The 13,829-nt window shown below is 38.6% G+C and overlaps 1 protein-coding gene across 8 annotated transcripts in view; it reads right to left on the reverse strand.

The window, feature by feature from the left end:
• Positions 1 to 13,829, reverse strand: part of RNF111 (ring finger protein 111) — a 105,226-nt gene that overhangs the window by 11,847 nt on the left and 79,550 nt on the right. For 3 of the 8 annotated variants that reach the window (XM_070421733.1, XM_070421706.1, XM_070421714.1), the window contains 4 exons: positions 12,833 to 13,091; positions 5,906 to 6,254; positions 4,096 to 4,248; positions 2,931 to 3,057 (listed from right to left, as the gene is read on the reverse strand). In XM_070421733.1, coding sequence (XP_070277834.1) covers positions 2,931 to 3,057; positions 4,096 to 4,248; positions 5,906 to 6,254; positions 12,833 to 13,091 — 888 coding nt within the window. The remainder of the gene's footprint in view (positions 1 to 2,930; positions 3,058 to 4,095; positions 4,249 to 5,905; positions 6,255 to 12,832; positions 13,092 to 13,829) is intronic. The other 5 variants (XM_070421749.1, XM_070421742.1, XM_070421760.1 and 2 more) reach the window with 4 other exon arrangements.

Here is a 13,829-nt window from a genome sequence, read left to right on the forward strand (position 1 = left end):
TTCCCCTCTCAAAGTTCATCTCTATCACCTGTTCCCATCTTCTCTTGTTCCCCCACCCTGGGTATGTCACCCCTCTCTTCTATAACTTCAAACAAGTTCTCTTTAATGTTGTTATCTTAAACCTAAAATAATTCAAGTTTCTCTGAAGTGAAGTTATCTTCTTGAACCTGAAATAATTTTCAAGCCTATTTCCCTTCACAGCTTATATTCAATTCAAGTAGTTTATATATATATTTTTCATATTTTTAAAATATTTTTGTTGATTTCAGAGAGGAAAGGAGAGGGAAAGAAAGATAGAAACATCAATAATGAAAGAGAATCATTAATCAGCTGCCTTGTGCAGCTGCCCACTGGGGATGGAGCCTGAAACCTGCCCTGACCGGGAATCAAACGTGACAACCTCATTCATAGGTCTATGCTAAACCACTAAGCCACAGCCATACTAGGCTGTTCAAGCACTTGATATTCACTGACCTCACATTTTCACCTTCCTTTCTGTCATCTAAGAAGCACCGGGTTCTCCATTTTTCACTATTGCTAAAATCACTCTGACAAAAGTCACCAATAACTACTCCAATGCCAAATAAATGCATTACATATTTTTCAAACTTTATTTTTTGGGGGTGAGACACTACTGACCATATTATTTTGACATTATTCTTTTTTTCTTTTTAAAATCCTCACCTGAGGATGTTTTTCCACTGATTTTTAGAGAGAGTGGAATAGAGAGGGAGAGACAGAGAAAAGTATCGATCTGAGAGTAACATATTGATTGGTTGCCTCCTGCATGTGCCCTAACCAGGGCCCAGGTCAGGGAGAAGCTGCAACTGAGGTATGTGCTTTGACTGGAATTGAACCCAGGATGCTTTGGTCCATAGGCCAACGCTCTATCCACTGAGTCAAATCGGCTAGGGCTGACATTATTCTAACTTTGTTTCTCCTCTGATTCTCTAGCCAGTTCTCCAAATCCTATTTCAAGTACAGTATTATCATTCTCCACATTCTACATATTTTTCCTGGAAGTTTAATCTTCTTCCATAGATTCACATATTATGACAGATATGTGACACATATATATTATTATACTAGAGCCCCGGTGCATGAATTCATGCATGGATGGGATCCAGCTGGCTTGCCCCGATCGGGCTGGTTGGCCAGCTACAGTGGCCGTCATAATGACCGGTCACAAGCTTTTTATATATATAGATATTGGCAGAGCACAATATCTCTAACTCAAGATATGTTTATGATTTGAAAGTTCAGACCATAAACTTAACTTGCTACTGGACATTCCAACTTGATACACAACGTTATTTAAGATTCAATATATCCAAAGCCTAACTCATCTAACCCCTCTCTTAAACCCTCATCTAATATTCTCCAACTTAGTGAGTGGCACCACTATGCACCTAATAATCCAAGCTAGAAATCATCCTAAATATTACTCAAATGTGTCCCATCATTTTTATGGCAACTGCTATTGCCTTTGTTCAGGAATTCATCACTTTACCTCTTCTACTGTAAGTCTTAACTAGTTCCTTCCACCCTGAAATCTATTTTCCACACAACTGAGAAGGTGGTCTTTCTAATTACAAGCTGATTTAATCACTCTAAAACATAAATATGATCAAGATGTTCCCTTTTCCAATGGTTCATTGAGTCCAAGTTTCTTGGCAGGGCAACATTATTTTGTATTGCTAAGTCTCCCTCACCCTTAAGATCTAGAAGTTCCAATTTACTTGGAGTTGCTTGACTTATGCTATTTGACAGCTCTTCTTTTTTTTTTTTTTTTTTTAATTCTTTATGAGTTAAGGTATTACAAATGTGTCCTCACCCCCCCATTATACCCCCATCCTCCCAACCACCCCCCACCCCCAACTAATGCTCTCATCCCCCTGTTGTCCATGTCCATTGATTTGGCTTATATGCATGCATACAAGTCCTTTGGTTGATCTCTTCCTCTTGCCCCCTCCTTCCCCCCACTATCCCTCTGGGGGTTAATAGTCTGATCGCTGTTTCTCTGTCTTTGGATCTGTCCCTGTTCATCAGTCTATGTTGTTCTCTATATTCCACAAATGAGTGAGATCATGAGGTATTTATCTTTCTCTGACTGGCTTATTTCACTTAGCATAATGAAAGATCAACGATGAGAGAGAATCATTGATTGGCTGCCTCCTGCACGCCCCCTACTGGGGATCGAGCCTATAACCCCGGGCATGTGCTCTTGACCAGAATCGAACCTGGGACCCTTCAGTCTGCAGGCTGACGCTCTATCTACTAAGCCAAACGGTCAGGGCTATTTGGCAGCTCTTTACAGGCTGTGGCCACTGTAAGAGCACCATTCTCAATTCCAAAGCCTGTTCAGAAGTCATATGCATAATAAAGCATCTCAGAAACCCCTCCCTGCAGTGTCTCTACCCGCACAAAACCAAAGTACTCCCTTCTCTGTACCACTTTTATGTACACTTTTATAACTAGTATGTGTTATAAATAGCAAACTCAGTAAATTTTTGCTGAACTTGTTCTTTGGATCTCAAACTGGTATCAACAAGATCTGAATCTGTTCAAATCAGATACAGAGAATTAATAGTCCTGAAGACAAGAGAATAAAGTACAAATACATCAGAACAAATTACTATTATGAAAAATAAATCACGTTTTAATGACAATGGACCAAGATTGTCATCTTTGAATAAAAGAAAAACCGTAGTCATTTTTACATTAAGAAGAGTTCATTTTACAATACAAATACAGATTTTAATGTATCCAATACCTTTTTATAGCAAATTTTCTCTAACAATTCTCAAGTTCTATTAAGACACCCACAACAACTAATACAATAAAACACATATCCAATAAAGTATTTAACTTAGAAAAGAAGGAATACTTTTAGGAGAATATATCAGAATTTTGCAAATTTCCTATTTTACCATTAAAGGAAGTGCTCCTAATTGTAAGTGATGAAGTCGAGGTGGTGCATGGTAATGGGCCAAGTGAGGATGCAATGCTCCAGGTGTATAAGTAGTTGCAGTTACTCCAGCTTCAATTCCCAGTTCCCTGGCAAAGGATGAGAAGAGTTTAACTTTTAGACATCCTTAGTATCTTTATTATCAACGGAAATGAGGGAGAAAGTAATTTAAGTTTTAATGTACATAAGTTGAGAAAAAGATAATTTAGCCCAAAAGATTTAATTCATAATTTCAAATTCATTGCAGAAATTAAAACTCAAAAATTCAATTTTGTGACCATGAGACCCAAAGCAATTTGGACAGTTTCACATCTTACTAAGGAAAGCAATACAGCTGACGCTTGAACAACATTGGTTGGAACTGCATGAATCCACACCCGTCTTGTTCAAGGGTCAACTGTATACTGAATGGTCCCTAAGGTTCCTTCCAAACTAAAAGTCTGATTCTACTTGAGGAGCATACAAAGCAGAGTTCACTTTTTTGGTTTACATGAATGTTACAGATGTTACAGTGGCTTTTGTTTGTTGGCATCAAAGATAATCAGAAGAGCAAACACTTCTGTAACTTATAAAGCACAAGGGTATACAAAATTTTACAAATAGTAATATTGGTAAAGGCTAAATATACTCTCATTTTATATTTTGCCTCAAAAGTCAACTGTGGGTCAAAATCTCAACAACTGCCTACAAACAATTGTTTCAGAAAGAAAATTAAAGCAAATCTGCTTTCATTTCTCTAGGAAAAGACCAGAAACCTAGGAGGCTGGATTTCCCTTGTCAACAGCAGGGGTTAAGCGTGATAAAGCAAATTTGAGCACAAAGGTAGATAAAAAAGTTGTGAAAAGTAGGATTCACTTATGGAGTTAACTTTGATGATAGACACCCCTGAAAAACAACAACCAAAAAAGCTCTACTCTTGTTTAACATGGTTCCCTGATCCAGAACTCAAGCTCCTACTCTTTCATCTCTAGGTCTCTTTAACTCACCCATAGTCAGTGCCTCAAAGCTAAGCTGCAATTCAGTTTCTCCACATCATCCTTTTGTATGGCATTCCATTACAAAGCATCTCTTCCAGCAGTTTTACCACAAGATGCTGAGCAGAACTTTAAAATAAACAAGATACTGACCAGGCGGATCTCTCTGGAGCCTGTCGAGGATGTGAGGACATTGTCTGAGGCACATGAATATGATGCCCGTGACCATAGTTTGGGTGCATCCTATGTGGATGGGGTGGGGGGCGTTCATGTGCCCGCCTGGAAACACAGAACATAAAAAGACCACTGGAAATAATTGAATAATTGGTTATTTCTTAATGTAGAAAACAATCTGGTATTAATAGTACAAACATCTATAGCTAGTCAAAAAATTAACTATAACAATAAATTATAGAAATATAACACAAAATTAATGATTCATAATAAATCAAGAAGCCCTAGCCCACAAAATTCTTACTGCCCATTTATTATAATGCCCCCAATTCAAGTATCATCCAAAGAAAAGGGCAATTTTAACATTATCTGGTATACCTTCTTTGCAATAGATATTTTAAACAGAATAGTAGGAATGGAATAAAAATATAATTTTAAAAATTAAATACCCCAGCAAATGCTGCAGGCACAAAGAGGTTATTTTATGTAAACATATAGGGTGAGAAAATGGAAGCTATTTGTTTGCTTCACTTTTATGTTATAACAACATTCATCTATTTTAATGGATAAAACTTTTAAGAGAAAAACATTTTGACCTTGTTCATTTTTTTAAAAACAGATGCCAAGTACGTGTTAGCATCATCTGAATTAACATCTGAGAAAGTGTTACTACTCCATTCACACTCTTTATTCTTCATCCCAGCTTATCATATCTTCTCTTTCTAGCCTTAAGTCAGTCAAATGTACAATTGTAAATGGCCATAAAGTTCTAAGTACTTATTTAAAAAAGTTCCAGGTAGTAACTTTTATTCTAATTCTTTTTTTCTATTAGTTTCTAACATAATTACAGATTTTGAATCTCTATTACAAAAAGTAATTTTCTAAATACTAGATGATCTGAATGTTAAATTGGCAACTTTCTATATAAAAGGTTACTATATTAGAATGGCAGTAGCAGCCAGAGATTCTGGATACAATCTTAAATTATGTAACTAAAGCAAAAAGTTACACAAGTGCTAAGTCATTAGTTAGATCAACAGTTTTGTAAACACATTCTGAAAGGGCCAAGTAGTACATATTGTTGGCTCTTAGGCCACCTGGTCTCTGTCTCAACTACTCAGCTTAGTCTTTGTAGTGTGAAAAAAGCCACTGACAACACATAAATGAACAGGTATAGATGTTTTCCTATAAAACTTTATTCACAAAAACAGGTAGGCAGAATTAGACCAACAGAGTTTACTGCGCTGAATTAGAAATTCAGATCCTGAATTTTCAAAAGAAAACAAAAAGTTCAATTATAGTTTTTGCATGTTTGTGGAGTACAATATTTTGATATTTAAATTTGTAAATAAAAACTAAAGAAGGCTATTTTTTCAATACCAGTTGATAATGCTAATACTGTTCTTCCCTCTGGTTGATAATATATGTCAAATTATATCTATAATAACATTATATCTTTTTCTCCTGAACCATCAATTCTAACATTTATCTTTACTATGGAATACTGAGGAAACAGGCAAAGAAGGGATGGGTTTGCACAAGTAAACGACCCTGGATACTATCTTGAAAATGGTTTGATTTCATTAGATGACCTGATATAAAGTTGTTTTGTCAACCTCTACAACTCAGGATAAGAGGAAGATTCTAGTTAGTACATAATTAATTTTCTTTTAAACTGAGGATTTAGTACAGTTCTATCACTTCTACAGGTTTTATAGTTTTAAAGACCAGTGGAGATAGAAGGGAATGGAGTAAAGTGTGATTATCTTTTTAAAAGTATAAAACCTACGTTGGATGCTGCATCATCCTCCTCCTTTGAACTTCCATCCTCTGCATTACTTCATGAGGATGCAGTCTCTGTGCTGGAGGTGCAGTGGCTGGAATATGGTGTGAAATCGGCTGGTGTGAGGGAGGAAGATGTTGAGGGATTGGTGCAGCTGCACTGGCTAAGTGAGTTGGGGGTGGGGGTGCCACTGGGTGAGATGTTGTATGAGAAGACATCTGAGAATGGAAAGCATGTACAGGATGAGGAATAACGTAATCCACTTGAGGTGGAGGCTGCGTCTGAGGAGGAGGGTTTCCATGAGAGTGGGGGCAGGCAGAGGCTTGATGATGAAGTGGTCTTGTTAAAGAAGCATCTGTAAAGAAACACACAGGCACCATGCAGTTGAGCACATATTGCTATTACTCATCCCTACTGGATTTTACAAACGTTTTAGCACATACTTAATTTTTTTTTTTCTTAAAGTATTACAAAGAGTATTACACATGTCTCCTTCCCCCCCTCCCCCCCCTTGACATTCCCTCAGCTAGCACATACTTAATTTTAATGAATACTTTATCAAGTCTGTTCAATTTCACTCTGCATCCTTTCTTGGAATAATCTTAGATATATTCTCATGTCCATACATATATCTGCACTTCATTCACAGTCTCACAGCATTCTATTATGGGAACGTACCAAGATTTATTGAAGAAATTGCCACTGATAAAAATTAAAAGCTAGCTAAAATTAACAAGTCCGAGTAAACAATGGACTTTAGTTAATAATCTCCTATCTAATAAAAGAGAAACATGGTAATTAGCGTACGACCGCTACCCTTCCCATTGGCTAATCAGGGCGATATGCAAATTAACTGCCAGCCAAGATGGCAGCCAGCAGCCAGGCAGCTGGAAGCGAACATGAGGCTTGCTTGCTTCAGTGAAGGAGGGCTCCAACGTTCCCCGCCTACCTTGCCGGCCTCTGAGCTGCCTGTTTGAAATATTGTAACAAATATAGAAGCTAAACAAAACCCCAGAAACCAGCTTTCAGCCGGCCGGGATCTCAGAGCTGGAGATGATACAGTGTTTTGATTATAGAACCGAAACAAACCAGCTATCTGCTTTCAGCAGCAGAGGCCTTGGCCCAGAATTTAAAAAAAAAGAAAAAAAGGAGCGGTTGGGAGCTTCAGTCACCCACCAGCCTGAAAACAGCCCTCAGCCCCTCACCCAGACTGGCCAGGCACCCCAGTGGGGACCCCCACCCTGAAAGGTGTGTGACCAGCTGCAAACAGCCATCATCCCCTCATCCAGGCTGGCCAGGAACCCCAGTGGGGACCCCCACCCTGATCCAGGACACCCTTCAGGGCAAACCAGCCAGCCCCTACCAATGCACCAGGTATCTATCCTATATAGTAAAAGGGTAATATGCCTCCCGGCACCGGGATCAGTGTGACAGGGGGCAGCGCCCAAACCCCCTGATCGCCCTGCAGCTGTGTGTGTGACAGGGGGCGGGGCCACAACCTCCCTATCAGCCCTGCTCTGTTCGTGATGGGGGAAGGCACCCCAAACCCCTGATCGGCCCTGCTCTGTGCCTGATAGGGGGGAGCTCCCCAACCCCCTGATCGCCCTGCGGCTCTGTGTGTGACAGGGTGCGGCCCCCCAACCCCCCGCCCCCCCACAGGCCCTGCTCTGTGTGTGACGGGGTAGAGCCATAACCTCCCCATCGGCCCTGCCCTGAGTGTGACAGTGGCGGCGCCCCAACCCCCTGATCGGCCCTGCTCTGTGGGTGATAGAGGGCGGCGCCCCAACCCCCTGATCCGCCCTGCGGCTCTGTGTGTGACAGGGGGCGGTGCCCCAACTCCCCTATCGGCCCTACTCTGTGTGTGACAGGGGAGAGCTCCCCAACCCCCGATGGGCACTGCTCTGTGCGTGACAGGGTACGGAGCCCCAACCCCCTGATTGGCTCTGCTCTGTGCGTGACAGGGGGCAGTGCCCCAACCTCCTGATTGGCACTGCTCTGTGTGTGACAGGGGGTGGCGCCGCAACCTCCCCATCGACCCTACCTTGAGTGTGACAGGGGGCGGTGCCCCAACCCCCCAATCGGCCCTACCCTGAGCATGACTGAGGGTGGCATCGCAACCTCCTAATCCGCCCTGCTCTGTGCATGACAGGGGGCGGTACCCCAACTCCCCAATCAGCCCTGCTCTGAGCCTGACCAGGGGTTGCACCTAGGGATTGGGCCTGCCCTCTGCCACCTGGGAGCAGGCCTAAGCCAGCAGGTCGTTATCTCCCGAGGGGTCCCAGACTGCGAGAGGGCACAGGCAGGGCTGAGGGACCCCCCCTCACCCCCGAGTGCAAATTTTTGTGCACCGGGCCTCTAGTAATATATAAAAAAATAATGTATCAATATTGCTTAATTAATTTTAACAAATGTACTATAATAATGTATGATATTAGTAATAAGGGAAACTAGATGTGGAGTATATACAAACTCTCTGAGCTATTGTCTCAATTTTTCTGTGAATCTAAAACTGTTCTAAAAAATAAAGTCTAATATTTCTTTAAAAATTGAAAGCAACCCAAATGCTGTAATGCACATCTGTGTATGGTCCTCCTATGTTGCTCACTCATATGTGTATGTACGTAAGTGTATGTGTGTGCGCGTGCACAGAGACATTATTCATGGACAATTATTGTAGCATAAATTCCTATAAGTATGTATGTCTGAGTCTAAGAGAATAATCTAGATACCAGTTGACAAAATACCCTTCCCAAAAGGTTACAGAAATTAATATTTCCACTAACAGTACATGAGTGGGTCTGATTATCCCTACACTATCAATAAATTTTTAAGATGCCAATCTGAGAAAAATCATCTATTTATTAACCACTTATATTTCTTCCCAGAAATATCTATTCATATTTTTAGCCTCCTGTTCACCTTTTCTTGTTGATCTGTAAATATTCTTTGTATACATGGAAACTTTCTCATTAAGGTATAAACATTTTTCTGAATTTTCTTTGTCAATTATATTTTGCCATATATAATTTTTTTTTTTGCTTTTGTGAAGCCAAATGTATGTTATATATTTCTAAATACATAAATCTTCTTTGCTTTAGGATTTATTGGTTGTAGAGAACTAGAGAAAGGCAAGGAACTTAGGAGTCCTCTAGGCAAGACGGCAAAGACATTCTTTAATTGCTGCTCTTCTCTTTCCCCGCCCCATGCCATTTTCCTGTGTTACATTAACCCTTTGAGTGCCAACCAATATCCTAGGAACTATGCTAAAATTGCCAAGGCATTTTTGCTGATTTTACAGCAGTTTAGGAAAAAAATTATGAATCACAAGTAAATGAAGTTACATATTCAATATCTTCCACAAAATCGTCATCTTCACAGCAAGAATTGATATATTTAGCAATATCATCATCACTAATAAAAGCAGACTTAGAACTGGACACTGCAGGAGGAGCGTGATCACGCTCCCAGGCACTCTAGGGGTTAAGAAAATGAAAGAGACAGATTTGCCAGGAACATGCCATGGAAATCAGCCCTTCATACAGATAATTTCCCCCATATCTTCACTCTGAATCTTTGTGTTTCAAAGTGACTGGTGAAAGGTCCCTCTGAAGACTGTATATCTCTCTTACTCTAAGAGAGAAGTCTAAAAGTATGCTGATCTCCTCCATGAATTTGAGTTTGAATGTGGAAGATTTTCTCAGTAATCTGGTATGAAGCTATGGCCATTCTCTAGTTTCATTCCAGAAGAAACTCCTTCAATTTTTCATTCTTTTGATTCAGTCAGCAAGTAACCATGAACACTTATTCAGCTATATTTTCAAATGAAACCTTGCTAGTATGTATTTAAAAGAAACATTCAGTAGCTCAACAGGGTTGTAAGACAAATTTTTAAACTGATATTTTTTTGAAAGTTATATTTTCAAATTAATGCTTTAGGAAGTCACCAAACTCAGTACTTCTTGAACATAAAAAAAAGGTCACTGTTTTATCATTAACTATCTTTTCTCAATTTTAGAACATTTTTCCAGTTTCATCTCAAAGTTTTCTATTTCTATAATCATTATGCAAAAAATAATATTCACAAATATTACAAATTTCTAAAGTTTTGCTTCAGAATGAATTTACTTAAGTTTAACTCTTCAACAATCATTTTATTTTTCAGCTTTATTGAGGTATAATCCTATACAATAAAAGCCTAATATGCTAAGTGTCCGGTCGAACGGTCGGCTGTTCAACCAATCAAAGCGTAATATGCTAATGATATGCTAAGGCCACTCACTGCTCGCTATGACGGGCACTGACCACCAGGGGGCAGACGCTCCAACTGGTAAGTTAGCTTGCTGCTGGGGTCCAGCTGATCGGAACTGAGTGAGAAGGACCAGATACGCTCTGGAACCCTCCCTGCAGTCCCGCCCCGGCTGGCCAACCTCCCACGTCTCTCCCCGCCCCGATCATGCACCGGTTGGATCCTCTGGCCTGGCCTGTGCCCTCTCGCAATCCGACCCCTCAGGGGACGTCGGAGAGCTGGTTTCAGCCCAATCCTGCAGGCTAGGCCGAGGGACCCCAAGGTGCAAAAATTCGGGCACCAGGCCTCTAGTTAACAAATACAACTGTATATATTTAAGGTGTACAATATGATTTGGCATACATATACTTTATGAAATAATTATAACAATAAGGTTAATTAACACATCCAATCACGTCACATAGATACCATCTTTTTCTGTGTGGTGAGAATATAAGCCATCATTATAATCACTATATATCTAAACAAAACAGATTGCTAACCATTGTGGAAAAATACCATTCTGCATTCCCACAGATTATTTCTCTTCCTTCCCTATTTTATGTGTTCTTGCAAGTTAAAAAAAAAAAGTTACTGATATTCAACTTCCTAAAAGTTCAATATGTCACTTTGACCCAGCAATCTCACTCTTAGGAAGTTATCCTACAGATGGATTAAAAAACTACAAACAATTGCCCTGACTGGTTTGGCTCAGTGGATAGAGCGTCGGCCTGCGGACTGAAGGGGCCCGGGTTCGATTTCAGTCAAGGGCATGTACCTTGGTTGCAGACACATCCCCGGTAGGGGGTGTGCAGGAGGCAGCTGATCGATGTTTCTCTCTCATCGATGTTTCTAACTCTCTTTCCCTCTCCCTTCCTCTCCGTAAAAAAATCAATAAAATATATTTTTAAAAAAACAAAAAACTACCAACAATTTAAATGTCCATCAACAGAGGAACTGGTAATGGAATATTATAAAGGTATTAAAAACAATGAACTAGATTTTTATGTGCTAATATGGAAAAAATCAAGGCATTGTTAAATTTAAAAAAAATCAGGAATCCAAAAGCAAGAGGCAAATAATGTTTAATATGATTCCATTTCTTAAATATATATAGTTGTATGTTCAAATAAAATTTCTAAAAGGTTTTATAAACAGTTGTTACCTCTATGGTGTTAAGATTAGTAGGATGTGGGGAGAAGGGCTTTTAACTTCTCATTTTATATCATTCTGCAGTTTGAACTTCTTAGGATGTACACGTTATTTTTATAATAAATCAAGTTGGTCTAAAACATTTATTTCTTCATTAGGACATTAAAAAGGATGAGTTCACTATAAGTTGCCTCACTATATTATTTAAAGGAGATGAGCAGAAAACCACACATTTTGAGTATTTAATAAAAGATGATCAGTTGAAGATGAATATCAACAAATATTACAAATCAGCCTGTATAATTTCATACCAGTGTTCATATACAGAATCTGTCCATTTGTCAATGCTTTGCAAAAACTGTTTCAAAACCTGTTTTCTAGCTTACATTTTAAATGTTAAGTTGCATTATTGTAAAAATAAATCATGTCACCAGGTTTCACTATACAAATTCTGGTTTGACTCTAGTTATATGTAGAATACAAACTTAAAAAAATTAGAGGAATGAAAGAAGAAATCTAATGAGATATATAACTGAAAATGATACTTCCCATGTAATCAGAACAAAAGCCTGGTTTATTCCTTGTATGAATTTTCAGTTCTTAAATCAAAGTACTTATTAAATTTCCACGATTATTAGCCTATGATTTAATGAAGTAGTAAATACATGTTATATAGCTTTAGGTTATTTCTTATTTCTGATATCTCATAGATTTCAATTTCTTTAAAAAAGTCATGTCTGATTCTATTTTAATTGCCTGCATTACTGAATATGGAAACCTTTTGTAATTGGTAAAGCTTTTGTCAAGGAATTCTAATGCCTCAGTTAAGTTTCAGAATTCTTATTCAAAATTTACTTTCCTGTGTCTAGAAACAACTACTAAACTTCCAAATTTTCCATTACTCTTAAAGGATAAACCTAAGTTCCCTAAAACTTCCTTTTATAGGAATCTAGTATGCCATTAAATGTATTTCAATTTCATAGATATTAAAATGTTAAAATGTATGCCAGAACCGGTTTGGCTCAGTGGATAGAGCGTCGGCCTGCGGACTGAAGGGTCCCAGGTTCGATTCCGGTCAAGGGCATGTGCCTGGGTTGCGGGCACATCCCCAGTGGGGGGTGTGCAGGAGGCAGCTGATCGATGTTTCTCTCTCATCGATGTTTCTAACTCTCTATCTCTCTCCCTTCCTCTCTGTAAAAAATCAATAAAATATATTTTAAAAAAAAAAAAAATGTTAAAATGTAAAATAAAATAAACTTTATTTTCCTGACCCTTTTAAACAACATCTGACCTTTTTGCCTTAGAAGACTGTTTTGAGGATGTGGGGTGAAGGGAAGATGAAATGGGAAAAATATACCCCATTTAGTATTTCCTTAAAGTAAGGAAATACTAAAAATCTATAAATTAAGATGACAGAAAGGTAATTTCATACAGGAATGTAAAAGCTTCCTGCATATGGTGCCCCTAAGGTTTCTGCCTGTTAAATTTATACTTACAAGGAGGTGGCATATAATGTCGACATGATGAGAGTGAGGCTTGTACAGGGGGCTGGGGCTGGGGCTGTGCAACCATGCTTGACCCATAACCATCTAGTGATAATGGCTGGCTCGGGACAGCAGCAGCAGCCTGATGGCCAAAGATTGCAGCTCGGGAAGAAGAAACAGGGCAGCAGGGGTCAAATGCAGATGCTCCGTGAAAACCAGCACTTCCATGACTTCTGATAGCATTGCTGCTCAGGTCCACTGGCAAAGCCTGCTGCATAAAGAGGAATCGTATTTTATCTTTCTAAAGTTTTTTTAAAACATTGTTTCATCTTATGCTATAAAAGTACTTCTAACGTAATCTAGAAAATAGAATCTTTGAATTAAGAGTTTGAAAATGATAAAATTTTTAGTGTGAAACCTACTGAACACCAAGAAAATACTGTGTATCTTTGATTGTAAAAACTGTAATTATATACTTAAAATCTATAATCAATTTTTAAAAATCAAGCATAAGACCATGCTACAAGATGAACAAAGTTAATTATTACTTTAAGGTCTATTTCTCTTCCATTATCTAGATCTTAGAAAAAAAGAAAACTTTTCAATCATACTTCCATATTCTCCTTTACCCCAAAATTCTGATTAGTAATTTAGGACTTCTTTGAACAACATGTAATCACATTACTGAAAACATTAAGGTTCTAGGAAAAATTTGTTCTATTTCTAAACTGTATATAGCACATATTCAACTGAATCTTAAATAGTGCCAACATTACCCAAGATAACAAAGGGCATAAGATTCCTTTTATTAGAAACATGAATTTGGGGAAGGTCCATATACTAAGTTGGAAAATAAACCCAAGAGTCTACTCATAAGTAATTAAGTTCCCTCCCCCGCCTCCCAAAAGCACTGAAAACTCCTATGTAAAACACTTTACCTTCTAATCTAAAGCAGATTATAGAAATAGAATTGCTCATTTGTATTCTTAATTTAAATACAGAATCTTTT

Source organism: Myotis yumanensis, unplaced genomic scaffold (genome assembly GCF_028538775.1).
Source record: "Myotis yumanensis isolate MYYU_CA2020_CCGP unplaced genomic scaffold, mMyoYum1.0.hap1 SCAF_1, whole genome shotgun sequence".
Classification (NCBI taxonomy): Eukaryota; Metazoa; Chordata; class Mammalia; order Chiroptera; family Vespertilionidae; genus Myotis; species Myotis yumanensis.